Source organism: Eschscholzia californica, unplaced genomic scaffold, assembly GCF_041429995.1.
Source record: "Eschscholzia californica isolate CP2 unplaced genomic scaffold, dmEscCali1.0.p SCAF_5, whole genome shotgun sequence".
Taxonomy (NCBI): Eukaryota; Viridiplantae; Streptophyta; class Magnoliopsida; order Ranunculales; family Papaveraceae; genus Eschscholzia; species Eschscholzia californica.
In genome coordinates this window covers 391,484-412,756 of record NW_028238472.1, presented here as the reverse complement: position 1 = coordinate 412,756, position 21,273 = coordinate 391,484, and the positions used below count along the sequence as shown (strand labels likewise).

The 21,273-nt window shown below is 36.7% G+C and overlaps 1 protein-coding gene and 3 non-coding genes across 5 annotated transcripts; 1 reads left to right on the top strand and 3 right to left on the bottom strand.

The window, feature by feature from the left end:
• Positions 1-4,891: 4,891 nt before the first annotated feature.
• LOC147535904 (U2 spliceosomal RNA) lies at positions 4,892-5,089 on the top strand. Its single transcript, XR_015226793.1, has one exon. It is a non-coding gene; the product is annotated as a U2 spliceosomal RNA (small nuclear RNA).
• A 271-nt stretch (positions 5,090-5,360) lies between these two features.
• On the bottom strand, positions 5,361-5,432 carry TRNAQ-UUG (transfer RNA glutamine (anticodon UUG)). The gene has a single exon. It is a non-coding gene; the product is annotated as a tRNA-Gln (tRNA).
• Positions 5,433-11,832: 6,400 nt separating this feature from the next.
• TRNAQ-UUG (transfer RNA glutamine (anticodon UUG)) lies at positions 11,833-11,904 on the bottom strand. The gene has a single exon. It is a non-coding gene; the product is annotated as a tRNA-Gln (tRNA).
• Positions 11,905-16,366: 4,462 nt separating this feature from the next.
• On the bottom strand, positions 16,367-20,197 carry LOC147535901 (importin subunit alpha-1-like). Of its 2 annotated transcripts, none has more exons than XM_086638927.1 (12): positions 20,126-20,197; positions 19,783-20,031; positions 19,577-19,673; positions 19,382-19,473; positions 19,144-19,275; positions 18,812-18,997; positions 18,561-18,724; positions 18,378-18,456; positions 18,070-18,198; positions 17,756-17,883; positions 17,285-17,665; positions 16,367-16,930 (listed from the first exon to the last, which is right to left on the bottom strand). In XM_086638927.1, the coding sequence occupies exons 2-11, from the start codon at positions 19,993-19,995 to the stop codon at positions 17,287-17,289; spliced, it is 1,599 nt and encodes a 532-aa protein (XP_086495053.1). In that variant the 5' UTR covers positions 19,996-20,031; positions 20,126-20,197; the 3' UTR covers positions 16,367-16,930; positions 17,285-17,286. The 2 variants fall into 2 exon arrangements, with proteins under 2 accessions (XP_086495053.1, XP_086495054.1); XM_086638928.1 differs by having other exon boundaries at positions 19,783-20,022.
• Between the last annotated feature and the right edge of the window lie 1,076 nt (positions 20,198-21,273).

The window sequence follows — 21,273 nt, the reverse complement described above, 5'->3', positions numbered from 1 at the left end:
ATTCAGCTTCAGCTGAGGATCTGGCAATCGTAGATTGTTTCTTAGACTTCCAGGATAGAGGACTGGATCCCAACATTGTTATGTAACCAGTTGTGGATCGACGTGAGGAGGGGCATCCAGCCCAGTCAGAGTCACTGTAGCCAGAGATATGTAGCGGACTAGAGGAAGATAAAAAAATTCCATTGCCAATGGAGCCTTTGAGATATCGAAGTACTCGGTGAGCAGCATCGAGATGAGTCGATCGAGGAGATTGCATGAACTGACTGAGATTGTTAACAGCGTATGTAATATCAGGTCTAGTGACCGTAAGGTAGATGAGGCGGCCGATTAGGCGACGAAAAATGGACGGATCAGGAAGAAGAGTTCCATCCTCATTATTAAGGCGCAGTTTTTGGTCCATCGGAAATAAAGAAGGACGAGAAGCTGTGAGGCCAGAATCTTCAAGGATATTTAATGTGTAGCGGCGTTGACATAGAAAGATTCCATTAGAAGAGCGAGACACTTCGATTCCAAGGAAATATTGGAGTCGGCCAAGGTCTTTGAGAGAAAACGTTGTATCAAGGAATTGTTTTAACTTGGAGATGGCAATATCGTTTGTTCCCGTGATGATTATGTCGTCGACATAGACTAGGACATAGATGGAGAGGGAATCTTTATTGTAAGAAAATAGAGAATAGTCTGAAAGTGACTGAACAAAACCTCGAGATATTAAGACAGAAGAGAATTTGGAGAACCATTGACGAGAGGCTTGTTTGAGACCGTAGATGGATTTGTGAAGTTTACAAACTCTTGTCTCCCCCTTAGTGAAAATTCCAGGTGGTGGTTTCATATATACCTCTTCATCAAGGTCTCCTTGAAGGAAAGCATTGTTCACATCGAGTTGATGGAGGGACCATCCTTTAATAGCAGCAATAGAAAGAAGCATGCGAACTGTAACAAGTTTGGCAACCGGAGCAAAAGTGTCCGTATAATCCAAACCTTGAATTTGAGTGTAGCCTTTGGCTACCAGGCGGGCTTTATATCTCTCAATTGAACCGTCAGATCGATGTTTAATCTTGTAGACCCATTTACAACCAATTGGGTGTTTGCCCGGAGGTAAGTCAACAAGTGACCAAGTATGATTTGATTCTAGCGCGGAAATTTCTTTAGTCATGGCATCTTGCCAATGAGTAGAAGTGATAGCCTCATTATAGTTTCGAGGTTCGACATTGGATAAAACCGAGGCCAAAAATATGCGATGGGAAGGCGAAAATGAGTCGAAAGAGATGTAATTAGTGAGAGGGTAAGAAATATTTTTATCAAGGGAAGGAGTGGACTGTTTTAAAGCCGAACATATATAATCACCCAAATGTGTGGGTGGTCGATGTGATCGTTGAGAACGACGAACAGGAGGAGGTGAAGGATTGGCGTCAATGGGAGAACTTAATAAGTCCTCTGTGGGTGCCGATAGAGAAGATTCTGAAGTGGGCTGAACAGAATCTGTTTGAGACGGGTCCGGTGTGTTTACAACGTTGGGAGTGCCTCGAGCCATTTCTAGAGGAGCGGAAGGAGAAGCCAGATGGGGGGTGCCTGTAGCGGAACGGACAGGAGTGTCAAAAAAATCTGACCGAGGCATAGTGAATGAGCCATTATCAGTAATAGTGATAAATGGTGAATGGGTTGGAGAAGTCATGGAATTGTTAGTGTTTGTATGCATTGGAAACGTGGATTCATGAAACACAACGTCACGTGAGATAATGATTTTCTTTGTGTGAAGACAAAAGATTTTATATCCTTTTTGACCGTGAGGATATCCTATGAATATACCCGGAATGGCTCTAGGGTCAAGTTTAGTTTTTGGGTGTGGATTGCGAGCAAAACACAAACAACCAAAAACTCGGAAATGTGAAAAAGAAGGAGGCGAACCAAGAAGCTTTTCATGAGGTGATTTTCCATCTAATAATGGAGTTGGTAATTTATTGATAATATAAACGGCGGTGAGAACGCACTCACCCCAAAAAGAAAGTGGTAGATTCGCTTGAAGTCGGAGAGAACGCGCAACTTCCAAAATATGGCGGTGTTTTCTCTCTGCCACCCCATTCTGTTGTGGGGTGTATGGACAAGATCGTTGGTGGACAATACCATTGTCTTTCAACCAAGCTTGAACATCATGGTTCATAAATTCGGAACCGTTGTCCGAACGAAAGGTTTGTAATTGTGGAAAAAGAATATCACCTTTTCCGGATTGTAATGTAACTAAGTTAGTATGAAATTGTGTTCTAACATAATTATAAAAATTTGATAAGAATGTTTTAGTGTCCGATTTGCAACTAAGTAGAAAGACCCATGTACATCGAGAGAAGTCATCGACTAGGGTCAGGAAATATCTACAACCGGAAGTAGATAGGGTAGAGAAGGGACCCCATATATCCGCGTGAAGTAATTCGAAAGGGCGAGAAGTAGATGACGTACTAATAGGAAATTTTAAACGTGTTTGTTTAGATAACGGACAAACTTCGCACGATGTTTTATTAATAGAATTAAAAGAAATACATGGAAATTGACTAGCTAAAAACTTCAAACGGGAAATACTTGGATGACCTAACCGAAAATGCCACAAATCGGAATTTAAATTACATCTAGAAGAAATTGAAAAAATTCTAGGATCCGTGCGAAGGAAATATAAGTCTTTGTTAAGGTCACCATGTCCAATCTTCTTTCCCGTCGCTCGGTCCTGAAAGACACACGAAGAAGAATTGAATGAGATATCACAATTAAGGGATTTAGAAGTTTGAGAGACGGATAATAAATGGAATTTGAAAGATGGGATATGGAGAACTTCATGTAAATAAAGAGAGTCAGAAAAAATAATCGATCCAATATGTAAAACTTGGACTCTTGAATCGTCCGGTAGACGTACAAAATAATTGGGAGGTGCTGGAAAATAATTAGTGAACAACGAAAGTGAAGAACAAATATTTTTAGAAGCCCCCGAATCAATGATCCAGGGGGTGCCTGTAGAAAACGTACCTGTTAGGTTCACTGTTGGTTCAGCCGAGGAAGGAGTGGGAGATTGCATGGAGGTGCCTCCAGAAACCGAAGAAGCTGTTGGGCGTTGATGGGCCAGGAAGTTACAAATGTTTGTGTACTGTTCAGGTGTCATCGATGTTGCTAAGGGCGCCACAGAAGATGATGGTTGAACCGAGGCAGTCAATGGGGCACTTTGACGTCGAGCCGGGTAACCATGAAGCTTAAAACAGGTCGATTGAAGATGACCATGGGACCGACAGTAGTCACAAAAGGGCCTAGGCCGTTTGGGTCGTGGGTTCTCTGTTCGATCATATTTGTCGGATCTTGAAGAATGATTGAAACCCGAACGAGGAACGGCTAGGGCAGCAGCTTCGGGACCTATTGGTGAGTCAGCCATGAGGTTCTGTTGAACCTCTTCTTGCTTCACCAAGCTATGAATCCGAAGAATAGACGGAAGCGGGTCCATTAGCAAAATCTGGCTACGAATAGCCGAGAACCGATCGTGGAGGCCTTGAAGGAACTCCATCGCACGATCTTGGTTATAGCGATCTAAAACGGACTTACCATGGCCACAAATACATGGTTCAATCGAAGTGAGGGATTGAAGCTCATCCTGAATAGACTTGAGACGAGTAAAGTAGGCGGAAACATCCAAGCCTTCTTGTTTCAACAATGATATGGCTCGCTTCAATTGAAAAATCTTGGGAGCGTTAGTTTGATAAAAACGCTCATGAAGATTTTTCCAAATAGCTGCAGCATTTTCGTCATATAATATGGATTGACGAATATCCGGATCAACCGAGTTAAGTAACCAACTCGTTACAAGATCATTACAACGATCCCAAGAGTGTGACTCAAATGGGTCGGTTGGTCGAGGAATGGAACCATCGACGAAAGCAAACTTATCTTTGGCTCTAAGAGCCATTTTCATTGCACGAGACCATGCGGGATAGTTGTCACCTGATAAGAGAGGTGTGATGAGGATCGTGGTTGGAGAGTCGGAGTGGTGGACGTCAAACAATGGAGATGATTGAGAACCAATAGCAGGGTTAGAACCCGAGAGGTCAGTTGAAGAAGCCATTGAAAAAAAAATTCAAATATGCTCTAATACCATATGAAGTTGAGTTAACAGAGAGGGATAGAGAAAGAGAGAAGTCGAGATAGAGAGAGGTAGAGATAAATGAGAATTAGTATTCTCTGTATATTTCATAAGTGTTAGGTACATGAGTATATATAGGTTTGCTAACAAGATAAATAACAACAAAGATTACATGAAATCATATCTAGGAGAATCCAAACTATCACTTGACCGAGTCTACCATGATGTGTTGCTCTCGGTTGTGGGTCATCCGTGGGTATGAGACTCGGGTCATGTCGTGATCCATGCTTGATCCGTGATACCTATGAAATATATGAATGAAAATGATAATGAGTATGGAGACCAAGGTAATACTATAACTGTACCTTGGAGCAAATCACAGGACAGGAGACGTTTGGTCCGTTTGGAGATGATTCTATTTTGATGGGTAATGAGCTTATTTGAAACAAAGATGGAGTTTTTTACTTTGATATTGACAGTGAAATACAATATAACTCCAAACTGAGAAATTGTGTTTTTGTTTGATTCAATTGTGTTTATTGGACACTGGTTCTTGATTAGTTGTTTGCATTGGCAAATTACATAAACAATGCTTCTTGTTTAACAAATTGAGACATCGAGTTAATTAAGTATCCAAACTACAAGTAATTGTTTATTGCTTGAGTTGAACACTTTTATACGATGTAATAAGAATACGGTTCCGTTTAGTCCCACATCGAAAAAACAATAATATAGTAGTGGGAGAGAGCTGAGTAAAAGAAGACAAAATTGAAAGGAAAATTCTTACCTTTCTCGGCCTTTTGGCTAAGATCAAGTGTAGTATCTGTTCTTATCAGTTTAATATCTGATATGTGACCCATCGGGTCACACGATATTAAATTAATTTTTTTCAAGGGGGAAGATTCACCACAGTAGCTTGCTACTGGGATCTTCAAGTGTCGCCTTTGTCTTGCACTATTGCAAAGGCCTGGCACACCCCCACCCAAATCAGAACTAAAGTTTCTTACTTATAGATTTCTAAGGTCTAGTAGGAGTTAGCCCATATATAGATGTACAGATCAAGTAATAGATATGGTCGGGTTCTCAAATACTGTCTATAAAGAATTTCTAAAATATCCAAAATCAGGCGGACAATTTGAAGCTCTACTCAAAAGAAGGCATTCCAGGTTTTCATTATTTCATCGGGGTGGTCGAGTCGAACTAGTCATTGAATTTCAGGTGTCCATTGGACAAAAAAAAATGGAAGAAAAAGAGGTCCTACCGGGAGTCGAACCCAGGTCGCAGGATTCAAAGTCCTGAGTGCTAACCACTACACCATAGAACCATTTGGTGATTTGTATATGATTATGGTTATTACTTTAAATTATTGGGTGCTGTATGTGTATATGATTGAAGACTTGAGAAAGAACCGGCTATCTCATTCTCTCTTTTATCGCCTTTCTAATAAGAAAAAAAGAAGTTATTATGTCAGTCAGGAATCCGTGATGTTCTATACAAATTCATAATATCACATTTTTTCCTTACAGGATTAATTACAAGTATTGAAGTAGACAATACAACAAACTGGATGTAATTATACGATGTAACTTTACGTTTAGGGATAAGAACTTTTGTTGGTGGTGTTTTGCAGATTAACGTGTCACATGATGAAACCTCCCTTTGCCCCACACCGCTTAGTGAGTGGCAACGCTTTGGGTAGGGGTGGGAATCAGTTCGGGCCGATCAATATCAGGCTCCAACTTCATCGGATCGGTCGACTCAGACACAAAATGTTGGTGACCACCTATTTATTCGGGCGGTCATTTTAAAAAATCGTTTGTCTATTGACCGTTTATTTTATCAGGCCAGTCGGACGCCAGACGGTCTCGGTTCGAGCTTTCCAATAATAATTTACAGAAACTTATAACTTCATTTTCATCCTCGTTAAGCAACCCTCAACCAACAAATATGAATCGAACCAATATATAATTAAGCATGAATCGAAACAGTAAGGACTAGAGAATCAGAGAAAAACATAAAACAAAGTTATACAGACCTTCATAGTACGCTGCTTGATGCAAAACTTCGAATGGATAGAGAGATTCAGAGAGAGAACGATATAAATGGAGAGGGAAATGAAGTAAAATGATTATAGATTCTTTTCTAGATGGAGAAATCAGATAGAGACAGTCTCAAGACTTGTAGCCGACAACTGTTCAGGTTAGGAATCTAGAGCTACTTACTTGAACCTTGGAAGAAAAGAGAGTAAAAGAGAATTATGATTACTTAGGGTGGTATTTATAAAGAGTTGGGCTTTGGTGTCGGTTTGGTCTTCTATATCTAGTGACCATCATAAGTCTATAAAATCCGACGGTCTATAACCTTTGAAATGAGGACGGATTTATTCGGTCACTAGTACCGGTCGGTATTTGGATGAACCATATTAATCGGCCGGTTAGCGGGCGGTCAGCCGACATAGAATTTTGACCGTGACCGTCCGCTAATTCTTTCGGGTCGGTCAGACACTGACCGTTATAACAATCGGGTGCCCATGGACACCTTTTGTCTCGATCGAACGGATCTTGTAGCGGTCTTCCAGATCTTTTTCCCACCACTAGCCTTGGGCTATTGGTGTGAGACTTATACCGTGAGAAGCTTATGCATCCCATGAGAGCTCAAGCTTGGAGTAAACTCGGATTTCCAAAAACAATATATATAAACTCGGAAGAGACGATGCTACTAAAACATGGAAAGTAAGATCTATAGGCACAAAACCTTCGAATTGATTCGTGATAAAAATGTGTATTCTTCAATGTAATAGTTTTCGCCAACAGGAGCCCATTGATCATTAAGTTTACATTACATTGCTTCCTAATGTATATGATTGTACGAAGTTGTATACTCCAAAGGCTCCCCAAACACAAACCCACTCGTAAAATTTCTAAATCACGTCTAACATGTACCCCAACTATACATAACATCTTCTAACTCAGTGTAGCATATACTCTTTAAATGACATTTATTTGCAAAGAAGAAAACATATCATCTCCATAACACTGTATGAAGTCAATTCACGTCCCAAAATTGTAGTGAATATCATGTGTACTCACATCAATTGGTATTGTATAATTCCTATCACCATTACTCAACACAACAAAAACATTTAGAGAGCATGCCCTTCGAAGAGCCAAACCCTAAACATCAAAAGACACTATACTTGAAAATTTGGAATAGGAAAAATCTACTAAATGAAAATTTGACCGACATAATGTTTTGATCGTGAAGCTAGTCATCTATGAAGTACCACAACACATTAACTACTCGATCAACCAGTATGTCCACATGTTTTCGAGATTTGTTTCAGCTTAATTATTTTATAAGTTGGACAGAATTGAGATAAACCACTAAATTTTGACCTAACATTGAAAACGAGGTTCAAGATATTGAAGTCATTTAGTAGTGATTTAGTGAGGCTATATCCTAAAACTATAGTATTTTCCTATTATATAAACTTAACAAGTTCTAAGTTTGATTTTTGTGACTCGCACGTTTATTATGTAATGGTGTGTAGCGTATGATTTAACTTTTCACAACAAATCATACTAAATGAAAATGTAAAGTGTGAGCAGTTCTGTGTATATAATTTTCTGCCCCTTAAGAGTTAAAATCGGCGAAACATCAAAATAGCTATGTATACTTTGTGTACAATTATTCTCTCTGTCATTGGTATGTCCATTTTACAAATAGAGTAGAGGATAGTTGGTCGGTTGATAGCGTTTTCAACCTGACATGATTATTTTCTACAGGATATTTGGCATCACTATACGACTGATTGGGCGTGATTATTTTCATATTTTGCCCTACTATCACCTCTTTAGGGTAGTTCATATTTACATGGACAATTCAGCAAAATGGAAGTCTTTAAAATGTCATATCATACAATTGAATTGTTAATTTGGTTGTTTTTATTGTATTACTACATCAAATCTAAATTTTAATAACTATCGTATATCTTTACCATCAATTGGTATTGTATAACGCTTATCACCATTACTCAAGAGTCATCACAGAAATCCTATTTCGAATAGACAAAAAAAACACTCAGGAATTTATTTTCTGAAGTTTGGGCACATAACAGTGTCATTTAGAGATTTAGTAACATGGTTAAAAGTACAATAAACTAAAACAAACAAAACTAACCTATCTGATAGAATTAGAGAGAAGTCCCACATGGGAGAATGGGTAACTAGCAATCAAGAATATAAAGTACAGGTCCTCTCCACTCATTGCCAATTGGTTTTGAGTTGGATGGCCACAAACTTAACATGGTATCAGAACTAGGTCCACACGTGATAGGCTTAAAAGCCACACGTGGTCCACGTCACCCGTAAAGGAAAAAAAAAACACACGTGTTAGGCTCAAAGAACGCCACACGTGAGGGGGACCTATACTTTATAACGTAAAATCTTGATCATCTAACGGTAGATGTGGTTCATGTCTTCACGATCCAATGGTGGATATTAATCTCACTTACATCCCCCCTCAAGCTAAGCTGGTTGTTAGAGTTGTTTAGCTTGCCATACAAATTACACTTTTTGCAATTTGTCGAGTCTTCTTCAAAGTTTGATTCCTGTCTTTAAATTTTTTTTTTGAAATAGTAAATGCGGATTTCTGTATATACCCATCACAGAAGAAGTGGAAAAACCAAAGCTAGATCAATTTTTTTTAGCACAATTTCTCCTTTGTTGTTAAAAAGAAAATCGAATTAAAAGAAAAGAAATAGAAAATATGAGTTAGGCCTTGAGTTCAGAAAATCTTAGTCGAACTCTTTTTTTTTTTGAAAAAATGAGAGAGAAACAAGATTTCAGCGAGAAAGCAATGAGGTATGTGAAAACCCCACGAGAGAATAGAGTTATATGGATTAGTCAAACTCTATTTTTTTTTTGAGAAAATGAGAAAGAAAGAGGATTTCAGTAAGAAAGCAGTGAGGTCGTTGAAAACCCCACGAAAGAGATAGAGTTATATGGATTAATAAAAGAGAGAATATTAAGATCCAAGAAAATTGTAACTGTAGAATAGAAGCCAGTTACTGTGATGAGATTGAAAAGAAAGAAAAATTTGGAAGAACTTGATTTAATTTACCTCGATTAAGATCTAATCATTGAAAATTGAATTCACGCATCCTCTAGAGAGCAGGAAGGTAAAATACAAAAGTGAGAGATTTGAGAAATGAAAGATAAAAGGTAGTTAGGAGTAATCAAAATTTTGATGTTTATAAATCTTGATGAACTTAGTTTATAAATGAGATCAAATTATTGACACTTGCAAGGAAGGAGTAACTTTGTAATGTAAGACATCCAAAACTCGTTCTCTCTTTATCTCCTTTAGATCTTAAACATTCTTCTACTATGAAAAAGTAGGAACAATTCTAGATCAAGAAGTTTACTATTCTTTTTCTAAACCAAATGATTGAAAGGAAACAAAAATTTTAGAAATCAGTAAAAAAAAAAATTAATAGACAATACTTCGGCGGACGATAGTCATTGATATTGGCCGCCGGTTTTGCGGAAGCTCACTAGGATCTAATTCAATACTCGTTAGAGTTTTTTAGGCTCTAGATACCATGATAGAATTAGAGAGAAGAGATGATTCTTTTCCATACTCATTGTTGATTACAACCAAAATATATATAGAGTCTTAGAGTCACTCTATTAGGTAAGAAGACTAACTAAGATATATTCTTAATATTACAATATATCTTTCACAGATACAAAGAGAATAATAAATTTGAAAGATATATAAATAATATAACGTAAAATCTTGATCATCTCACTTACACTATCAATTACTTCAAAACCATACTATAAAGTATAAACCGTCCTTTGAATCATGAGACACTAAACATGAAAAGACACTATAATTGAAAATAATTTTGTGTTCCTAATCCAAAAATCTACAACTAAATACCATTTAGTTCACCCTAATATTAATATAGGATTTTAAACCAAAATAATAATTATAATGGATATTTAGTCCAAAATGACCAATTTCTATAAAAAAAAACGAAAAAGCTCACTTTTGAAAATCAATCCCCAAAATTCTCTTTCTTTTTTTTTTCTCAGATTTTTTCGATTGATCTCAAACTTACTATCTGTTTCGCAATATACACGTTATTTAGTATCAATGACGTGTATTTCTACAACAAAACACAATTAGTATAGTTAAAGTATGTCTAGATGTCAAAGTTACAGTTTTTCTGTTTATTGATTCTTGTTTTGTTTTATAAACAACGTATTATTTATTGTTAAAGTTTCATACTTTATTTCATTTTTTTAACGTGTCATACATAATACATTATGTATGAGCAATGTTTCTTCCAGAATGGAAAATGACTAAAATCTATTTTTTGGGAAGATTGGACCTTAATCCCTTTTTTGAATTTTATTTTGGGCCTAAAACCCTTGGACCCAATGACCCTTGGACCCAATGCTATTTCGTAAAACTACAGTACTTTTAGTATAAACTTAAAGAGTTCTAACGTCAATTTTTTTATTACACGTCCATGGAATAGATGATGGTGCATTTGATGAAAAGTGATATCAAACATATCTTGACCATGACTCGTAATATTGAGTTTTGACATTGTTTACATTTTGATTTCTATAAATTCAATCTAGCATGGAAAGAAGAAAAAAGAAGGAAAAGATTCACGGATTTAAGTGATATTCCTATATCTATTGAAATCAGACGAGAATATTGCTACTGAATCTCAAGATGTTTTTGTTGTCTTCCATAATCCAACTAAAAGTATAAGTGTTTCATAATTGGTTTAAAAAGAAATTTCACAATCTTGAAACCTACTTGTCTCTCTTTCGGATTAGCACTGGCGATGAAGTAAACCGTTGAAGATCTCTCCCTCTTCTTAACATCAAAAGACATTGTCCTTTTTTTTTGTTGAAAGTTAAAAGTTTCTTTGATAATTTGGAGTAGGAAAAATCTGAAAGAACTTTGACCCACACAATTTTTTGATCCCGAAGCTAGTCATCTATGAATAACCGCAACATATTAACTATTTGGTCAAAAGATACGTCCATTATACATGTTTTCAGGATTTGTTTAAGCTTAAATTTTCTATAAATGGGACAAAATTGAGATAGACACCAAATTTTTACTTAACATTGGAAAACAGATTCAAAATATTGAAGTCATTTAGCGGTTGCTTTCTAAATTGCTATTTACTAAAACTAGAGTATTTTCCTATATATAAACCTTATCTCTTGTTGCCCACCTAGTTGAGATGCTTCCCGCCCTTCCAACATGTCATGCTAGGTATCCCGAGAAGAAGTTCTAACATCAATTTTTTATGACTCACACGTTTATTATGTGAAATATTGGTGTGTGGCGTATGATTTATCTTTTCATAACAAAGCATACTAAATGAAAGTTCAACAAAAAAAAAAAAAAAGCATACTAAATGAAAGTGTAAAGTGTTAGTAGTTTTGTGTATATAATATTTTCTGCCCCACAAGAGTTCAAATTGGCGACGTATCAAATTAGCTAGGCATACTTTGTGTACGATTATTTTCTGTTATTGGTACGTCCATCTTTACAAATAGAATGGAGGATACTTGGTCGTGACAGTGTTTTCGGTTTGACAAGATTATTTTCTACCTAGATCGAAACTAAGTTTGTAATAGTGTTAAGTCCAAAACCCTAAAATCACCAAAAAAAAATGGAAGAAAAAGAGGTCCTACCGGGAGTCGAACCCAGGTCGCAGGATTCAAAGTCCTGAGTGCTAACCACTACACCATAGAACCAGTGAGTGCTTCGAATTGACAAGATCAAAATATTCTAGGGTTTAGGATTATGGTTGTTACTTGTAGAATCTTAAATTGTTGATGATACCAATATATGATAGGAAAAGAAAATTAAAAGAGGACCTCTTATCTCATTTGATGATGTAAACGATTTGCCCTAAATCATATCTGACCTCATGGGTGTTATCTCTTAGAAAGAATCCCAAATGGGTTGGGTGCTTCATGTATATGAATGAAGACTTAAGAGAGGACCTCTTATCTCATTGTCTCTTTTATCCAATTATGATAGGAAAAGAAAATTACTCCTGATAAGAATTCGTGATGTTCTACAGAAATTTACAGTTCGCATTTATTTTCTATAGAAGATTAATGACAAGTATCGGATTAGGTAACACGAAAAACTCAGTCCAATTATGCGATGTAAGTTTTTCCCTATATAAAAATGTGACTAAAGTTTAGGATTTAACATCATATGAGAAAGGGATGTAAGTGAAAATGACTAGGCAGCCAATTCCTAGTATTTTATTTAGTGGATGGGTGATGAATAGTAAACTAGCCACCCTATTCATTATAGAAAGAAAACTTTTATCTTATTTGACAAATTATTCAAATTTCATGTCCCTTTCCTTAATAGGGTCCTGCCTACTCTTTTATTTCTTCTATTGTTTCATCCCAAAGATAGATAGCATCATCTTATCTCATGCCATCCATTGCATTTTGGCATTTTCCATAGTTTATTTGATTGGTTCTTTGAAAGGATTAATATTACCATTTGTAGTTCATTCAACCCGAAACCACCTTTCAAGTGTTGAAACAATTTAATTTTAGTGTATCTAATGTGTATTTCCACATAGTCGGTTAATATTACAAAAAACTCGTTAGTCTAATTAACAAGACAATAGTATGATATTAGATCAGTACGGTTACAACGATGGAGTAATATTTTCTCCAATATATCAAAATATATTTAATGAAACTACTTTAGGAATCCCATTCTCGATGGGCCCAAAGACATAGCATTTACAAACGATGATCTCATCGTTTTCATACGTTATTTCAATATGTGTGCCCCTGCTTTGTCTTTTTTAGTATATTTACTAACTTTTCATGTTTCATGATCTTTTCTTTGGTGATCGTTGTCATTTTTCACTATTTCTTCAACTAATTCATCACACTTGGTTACTTCAACTACTCCTAAGAAAATAAGATATGGAGTCAATTATTGTGATTTTATTATTCTTCTCTAGCTTATCTATGGGTCTTAAAGTTAACGGTCGAGTTAGGGTTTTAATAGTAAACAAAAGAATAGAACAATGATTAACAATAAATCAACTCACATATTTTATTAACTCTTATCTTTAAACAATAATTTCACTTGCTCTATCTAATTTCTCCTCGTAAGCACATTGTTTGTACATATTATCACAACATTTTCAATCCAATGGTGTAATTCGAAGAGTTCAAAAGTGTCAAGAATCGGTTATGTTATAACGATCAGATTACGTATTGTTCTTGAGGTGCCTACCTCGAAGATAAAATCACTCCACTCCATCCTCTATTTAATGGTTAATAGCTTTCTTCCCCTTACTCAAAGTTTATGGGATGGCAGATTCTTCATTCACATTTTATTACTTAAAGCTTCTAGTTAAGAGTTCCCTTGAATAATGCAACACAAAATGAAAAGAGAAGAAGCAAGAAGAGGAAAAAGAGTGAAGTATAAGAAACTTTGATTCTCATTCAATAATGGATTATAATATTTACTTTATTACTATATGTTTATAAATAAAGGTCAGACTTATTTGCTTAACTTTCAAAAAGACCTAATTGGAGTAAAGCTGTCATGACTTTGCTTTGTATTGTTATGTAACCAATTTTGATGTGAATATATTATATATATGGTAGTATGGTACCATCCAGGCCCTACGAGTTTATTTAGTATTAACTCAAAACTATTTTAAATTTAGAATTATGTGAATTTAGGAACACAATTAGAGAAATATATAAAAATAGTAAACAGATAGAAATGTAGAAGGTATTTTTTGTCTTTGGATATTAGGGTGTTTGGGCGGATAGATGGTCGGAATTATGTTTGCATTTTTTTTAGACTCGGGCAAGACTGTGGGGGGGACTCTAAAACCCATGTCCGCCCACTAAAATCTAGTGGACAGGGTGGATTATGCATCAACAAATACTGCTGTCCACGAACTTCATCAAACTCACACGAACATATAAGTTATCAGACTTTTAGACTCATCAATCGTGAAATAAACTTAAACATGCATATTATATCCCGTGATAACGTTTTGATAAATCACGAAAAAAACTTTTACTTAATGTTACTATTTTTATTTTCAAACCATAATACCGATGACAATACAATAATAAGCAAACAAGTATTTCTTCAATCAATTGTACATCTACCCTGAAAATCTATAGAACATAAGATTAGACTTGAGACAATGTTATGGCAGTTGAATAATGTTATTTGGCCGAAAATGAGAGTCGATCTCAGCTCGAAAGTTGATGTGACCGGCTCCCACTGACCTTGGTGTTTTTCCTTCCACATGTCCGGATCGATCACATAAGTTTTTTTTTTGCTGTGATCCCCCTTTAATTTTCCGGCCAAATAGCATTTTTTTATGTTATGCTATTAGCATGTGTAAGTTGACCCCATCATTACAAGGAAACAGGTAAGAAGCATCAAGTTTGATAGACCAAAACTAAAGTACATTTTTTAGTTTATGGTGTAGCATCTATTATAAACTTCACTCTCTCTCTCTTCAAAATCTTCAAATTCACACTCTCCCCTCCTCTCCTCTGCTCTCTTTCTTTCTCTCTCTCTCTCTAGAAATTGGCCAATTTCCATTCCCTCTTTCTAAAAATGGAGAAATCCCCACAAATTACTTTCTCTCTCTTCCTTCTTCTACTGTTATTATCTTCTCTGGGTATATCATCATCATCATCACTAACTGTAACAAGAAAAGAACAGATCGAGTGTACAATGTGTGATGCTTGTGAAAATCCATGTCAACCCATCCTCTCACCACCGCCACCACCACCACCATCTCCACCGCCACCATCCTCTTCCTCTTCCAATTGCCCACCACCACCTTCTAAACCAACTACTCCTACTTACTCTTACTCATCTCCACCACCACCTTCAATTCCAACCTACTCTTATGCTTCTCCTCCACCACCACTTCAGGCCATCGGAGGACTAATCAAACCACCACCCACCGGTGGTTACTACCCTGGGCCACCACCACCAAACCCAATTGTACCTTATTTCCCTTTTTACTATTATAGCCCTCCTCCTCCTAAATTTACATCTAACTCCATTAAACTCTTGATTACTCCCATAATTTACTCCTTGATTTCTCTCTCCTTCTTTTGGATTAATTGAATAATTACAAGTAGGTTTATAGATCCCAAAATTACCCTAATTCCATTACTTCATATTTTCAGAGGAGTAGAAATTATTAAAGAGGAAGAGCGAAGAAGATTAGAGGTCTAATTGGGTTAAAGGATGCAAGAAATTTAGTTGATATTTATGGGGGTTGTGTTAATGTGAGTTGAAATAGATCACTCATATGTAATTTCTGATAATTTATTGTCCTTAAATGTTAAAGACAAAAAGTGGAAAGATATTCAAGTGTTTTTTTTTTTTTCCTTTCTTTCTACAAGTTCTACTTTTATTACTTTTTTGTGCTTAATACTGTAATGTTTTGCTTTCTGCCTGTGGAGGTGGTGGAACGGGCGGTGGTGGTGGAACGGGCGGTGGTGGAGGAGGAGGAGGAGGGGGTGGTGGTGTTGTGGCGGTATTGTGGTGGGCCTACCTACAAAAGGAACACTCATTTTCAACTAATGCACATGTAGAGAGCATATGGGGATATATATATGTGAAGTGTATTAAAATATCAAAGTTCCAAGGATGGATGGTAGAACTATAATAAATGTGCTTAATTATGAAATCAATAATGATAGAGAAGAAGAAAATTCAGACATATTCTAGACATACATCCTATGTGGCTTGCCGTGATTCGTTGTCTAGTGAATTAGAATCATCAAAAACACAAATCACAGCAAGCCACATAGGATGTATGTCTAGAGTATGTCTGAATTTTCTTCTTTTATGCTCTAACTCAAGTTGATCACTACTTGTTCGCATTTCAATTTTTCTTTTGCTCGTAACTAAAAATACTTCGAAGTCATCTTCATCTACAACTCCACATAGATTAAATCATGTAAAAAAGTTCATTGGTCCATGGTTCTTTGCAACAAAGAAAGTACCTAAGAGTCTTGGAATTTAAAACACAATAATGGATTGGTACATAAATTCGGGTTCGTGAGGTCATTTTCAAACCCCACATTAATAATAATTGATAAAAGGTCAATAATGGAAAGAAGTTGGTAAGGTATTCAACCGATCAAATTATAAACTAAAGAGCAATGAGCGATAAAATAATTAACTCTTTCTGTCTTTCTTCTTAGATGAATAAGTAAAGAGTGTGGCCGCAAACAAGAAACAATAAATATTGCTTTCTAAGTAAAGGGGCTCTAAGAAAGTGCCCCTATAAGAAAGTGCATTAACTCAATAACCACAACCTAACTCCTATGTGACACTCCCAACCCTAAAAAAAAAATCTCTTTGCTCTTTCCTCCCTAATTCTTTTTTGTGGACAACTCTACTACTACAACACACAACTTCCCGCTACAAATAAAAAGAAAGAAAGAACCCTTAAACCCTAGACCCACTTAAAAGACACAAAAAAAAGATCCATTATCATTCCCAACCACAAGTTCATATTGCCTCTCAAAAGAGCAAAAGAACAGCCCAAGACAAAATGCTCAATCATAATTATATTTCTTTTGCAAACCACCAACACTGGAAGAGACCCCACGACGCCATTAGACTTGACCCTCTTGAACCCCCTGACCTAGTACCCAACTCAGACTCTCACACTCCATTTCGCCATGTTCTTTGACGTTTCGGACATATACTTCATTCCACTCCGACTATAAAATCCTGTATCAATATAAATCAACAAAAATTCGTTACTTTTCGGACATATACTTCATTCTAAGGTGATATTCGCCGCATGAATCGAATGTGATTACCAGAATCACAGTCTGTTATGGTCTTTGGTGCACGGGAATGCATCAAGAATTACGATCCTGGGAGAATGGTGTTCTTCCTGGAAGGGGGAATATTAAACCTCGGGAGTGGGTGGATTTGCAATTTCCCTTTCCCTTGGAATCGTCAATTAAATGGTCTCGGATAAAACAACAGTTAGGTATTGCGATTACTAAGAATCACAAAACGGATAAAGAACACTATTAGGTATAGATTAGAGGAAAACTGGTTAGAGAGGCTAGTTACCTTCAACTGAAGTTGAATCCACCAGAAGGAACTGGTGGTTGGTTCCCTCCAAATTGGAACCCAGATTGGGCTGAAGCATCATCACCAGGAGGTAATTGCTCATCGTCTTCTTCCAACCAATAAGTTTCGAGAATCTTCACGGCTTTCTCGTAGATCTCAGTGTTATCATGACTCTGAAGGTTTTCGATCTTCTCTAACCCTTCAGCATCATCAATCAATTGTGCATATATGTTAACACCTTCACTGTTCCCTAAATTCTTTTCGGCTTCTCCGACCTTCAAGATGTTCTCAAGACCTTCTAAACAAACCGTAACGATTCTTGGATCAGGGCAGATTAGGAGATCACAAAGAGGTTTTATACAACCTTGATCCACCATATACCTGTTATCCAACAAAACAATGGGAGCATGTTATTTATACCTGAAGTGCGAGCAACCACACCATCAAAATAAGGACAGATAAAGCTCATACTTGATTTGCTCATGAGCACCACCAGAGGTAGCATTTGAGATTGCCCACGCAGCTTCTTTCTTGATATCAAATTCAGCAGTTTGAAGTAGATGGATCAGAGGGCCTATGATACCAGCAGCGATTACAGTCTGCACAAATAAATCAATCGTAAGATATATGCAGGAAAGATATTAGACCCCATATCGACGAACATCAGAAGCCTCGACAGCATAGAAGCAAAGGTTATAATATAAGAAGCGAGAATGAAGACTTTTCTCATAGAGTTCAATCAAGGATGGAGCAACTCCATAGACGGAAAATGCATTTTTCTATACCTGTATTTGATCCTTGTTTCCAGCAGTGATGTTTGAAATGGTCCAGCAAGCTTCCTTCTTGATGCTCTTCTTGTGATTGTTCGTTAATAGGTTCATAAGACAAGGTAATGCTTGATGGTTGATGATAAACTGGGAAAAAGGACAAGTGAACTAATTAGCCCATAGAAATTGCATTATAGATGCATTATACATTATCATGCAACATAAATTTACTTAGAAAAAGAAAGTCTCACACATTCAGCCCTAAATGTGGATATTAGAGCAGACAAGAAACTACTAGCCAAAGAAGCCCGAAAAACATTTAATACCTGCGTCTGGATATCATCTCCAGTGACAATATTGCCGACTGTGCGAAGGGCAGGTATGAGAACAGAAGGAGATGGATGTCTGCAAGGTGAAGAAACAGGAGCCAGGTAGATTATAAATACAAGAGAAAAGATGGAGCAAAATCGAAAAAAGAAACATATACAAATGGAAAATAAATAACTCACAGTAAAAGCTCAACTAGCCGAGGGCAAACGCCTGATTCAATAACAGCTTGAATCTTGTCGTTGGTACCATCAGACAAGTATGACAGTGCCCAGCAAGCATCAGTGAGAACTTCCTCGTCATTTGAGTGTATAAGACCCTGAAGAGCTGGAAGTGCAGGCTTTGTCTGCAATGTTATTGTATAGAAAGTGAAAGATTATAACCCAACTAAGAAATCAAATCAAGCAAGATAGCATGGCACTCGAAAACCAACCTGCTCAAAAAGAGGCTGAGGTTTGCCCCTGCAGAAGTTTGATAGAGTCCAGGTTGCATTCCTCAACATAGAAAGTTTGGCATGTTCATTCAACTGTGCAAGCAATGGCATAAGAGCTCCTTGCTCAAGAACGTAATCACGGCATTTCGGAGAATCACCAGCAACATTTCCAAGCGCCCATACGGCCTACGATTAGAAAAATACTATGCTTCACTACTAACTTCAATAATTGACAATTACAACAGAAAGCACGTCGAGGGCTCGGATCATATACTCATACTTGAACAAAACAAACAAAAGTTCATCTAAATCATGTTGATTATTGTATATACCTGTTCACGAACATCATCACTTGGAGAACCAAGAAGCTTGACAAAGATAGGGACTGCCCCGTGATCAATCACAACTTTTGTATTCTCAGATGTGCCAGAAGCAATGTTTGTAAGTGCCCAAGCCGCCTCAAACTAATCAAAATCAATAGTTTAGAAAATTTAACTAATTCATTATAAAAAACCAATGCAACTGTCACAATATATATTACAAAAAAAAAAAAACACACTCTTCTCTAACCTGAAGCTGTGGGTAATCCTCTCTCATAAGAAACTCCACAAAACGAGGAACAACACCAGATTGAATAACTTCCTCGATTGGAGGACTACGTTCTAGTTAATCAAATAAATTAGGGTAAGTTTGAGTTCTACCAATAATGGTGGCATCAAATAGATCAACAGGAAATCTTTCAATGAGGTAAAAATAAGTTTATACCAATAGAAAGTAGTTTTCGGAACTGTGTAGTTGCCTCCAGTTGCAACTCTTTTTCGTCTGACCAAACCCCAGCAACCATTGAAGGAAGACTCTCAAGCTGCAATTTTTAAGCAAACATTATGAAATACAAGCTTAAACCAGATCAGAACAATCTACTCTACTTCAGATCGATCAAATCAAATAAACCCTAAAAACACTAGTTATACCTTTTTCTCAACGACGTTGTTTCCTTGAATGGAAGACGAAAATTGTTGTGGTTGCATACCTTCTCTTCTCTTCTTCTGTAAACTTTCTTCTCTTTTATTCTTTCGAATCTCAACCATATTATCTTCTCTTCTTCTTCTTCCTTCATCGGCATCGACGGCAACTTTGTATCTGTTCCGTCTAACCTCAGTTCTAGCGTTAGGTCTAAGAGACATGATGTTGTTTGTTCAATCAAATAAACCCTAGAAACACTAACAAAATCAAAGTTTCAAATCAGATCAAAAATCAAACTTACAGATGATCGGAACAGAAACCCTAATTACAGACAAGAAAGGGAGAGCGTACCTGTTAATGGAGGTAGAGAGAGAAAGTAAGGGTTTTGGTTTTTGTTTCGAAATGGGGATGAAATGTTGAGACATTTTATAGCTCTTTCAAACAACTATCTAATATAAAATTCACCCTATTTTTCAGATTATTTACGATTATTACCACTGTTTGAGATCTACGGTTAATCGTACTCCTGTGTTTACACGTGGCTTGATTTAAATGGGAAAATCATATCTCCAAGATTTCTTACCTTTTCTGTCGTTTGAAATCGAACGGATGAGATTAGATTTGAAAATATTTGATTTAAAAAAACCTTAAACCCTATACTTAACTAGAGTTGGATTTATTGACAAAAATGCCCCTAAGTTGCGCTGTTTTAGTGTTTGATAACGTAGTACTGGTCATAAGATAGTATAGTGTTTACGGGTCAGGATCAATTTCTCGAGGTTAGATCGCAGTCATCACTAAAAATAAGATAAAGGGTGCTTTATACTTGACTTGGACTCGGGAATATATTATCATTAACATAATCTTATAAAATTTCCAATTGACAGCCATTGGAAATTTGAATTCATTCCAACGGTCTAAACATGACTATAATGCCCTTCATCTCATTCTGCACGGCCCCGATTGTGGAGCCCATGTTTGACAAGTCAAGTCGGATTATGGTTGACAAGGGAGCCATTGGCAGGGGTTGGAATCAGGTTGTGGTATAGACCACCGGCTTACTCGTTCACTATGCGAGGACGGCCGGGCTCCAGAATTTTGGATTAAGGCTACTTGACGGTCTCGAGCGGGTACTTTAAAATTCTAGTGTCCTAAACTCATCGTACGAGTCAAAATATATATATCCGATTTTATAGGGTATCGGGCGGGACATTGAGTAGAATTTCAAAGAACCTAACCCGTTTATTTGATTGGGTGAGTGAGGTTAAACACAACCTTCGTTGTCATGTGTCCATGACGAATTTCAGTTACTCTAACTTTATTCTTAGCCCCAACCATCTAAACCCATCGACCTGTGGGCGGTCCACATTTTTGAAGCATACAAATCAAATGTTTACAAACAAAATGGATGTTTTTGTTTAAATTTTGGGTTGATCTTCTTTTCTCGTTATTCATTCTTTCAGAGGTGGAGGAGTCTTCAACCAAAAGAAAGAGAAACA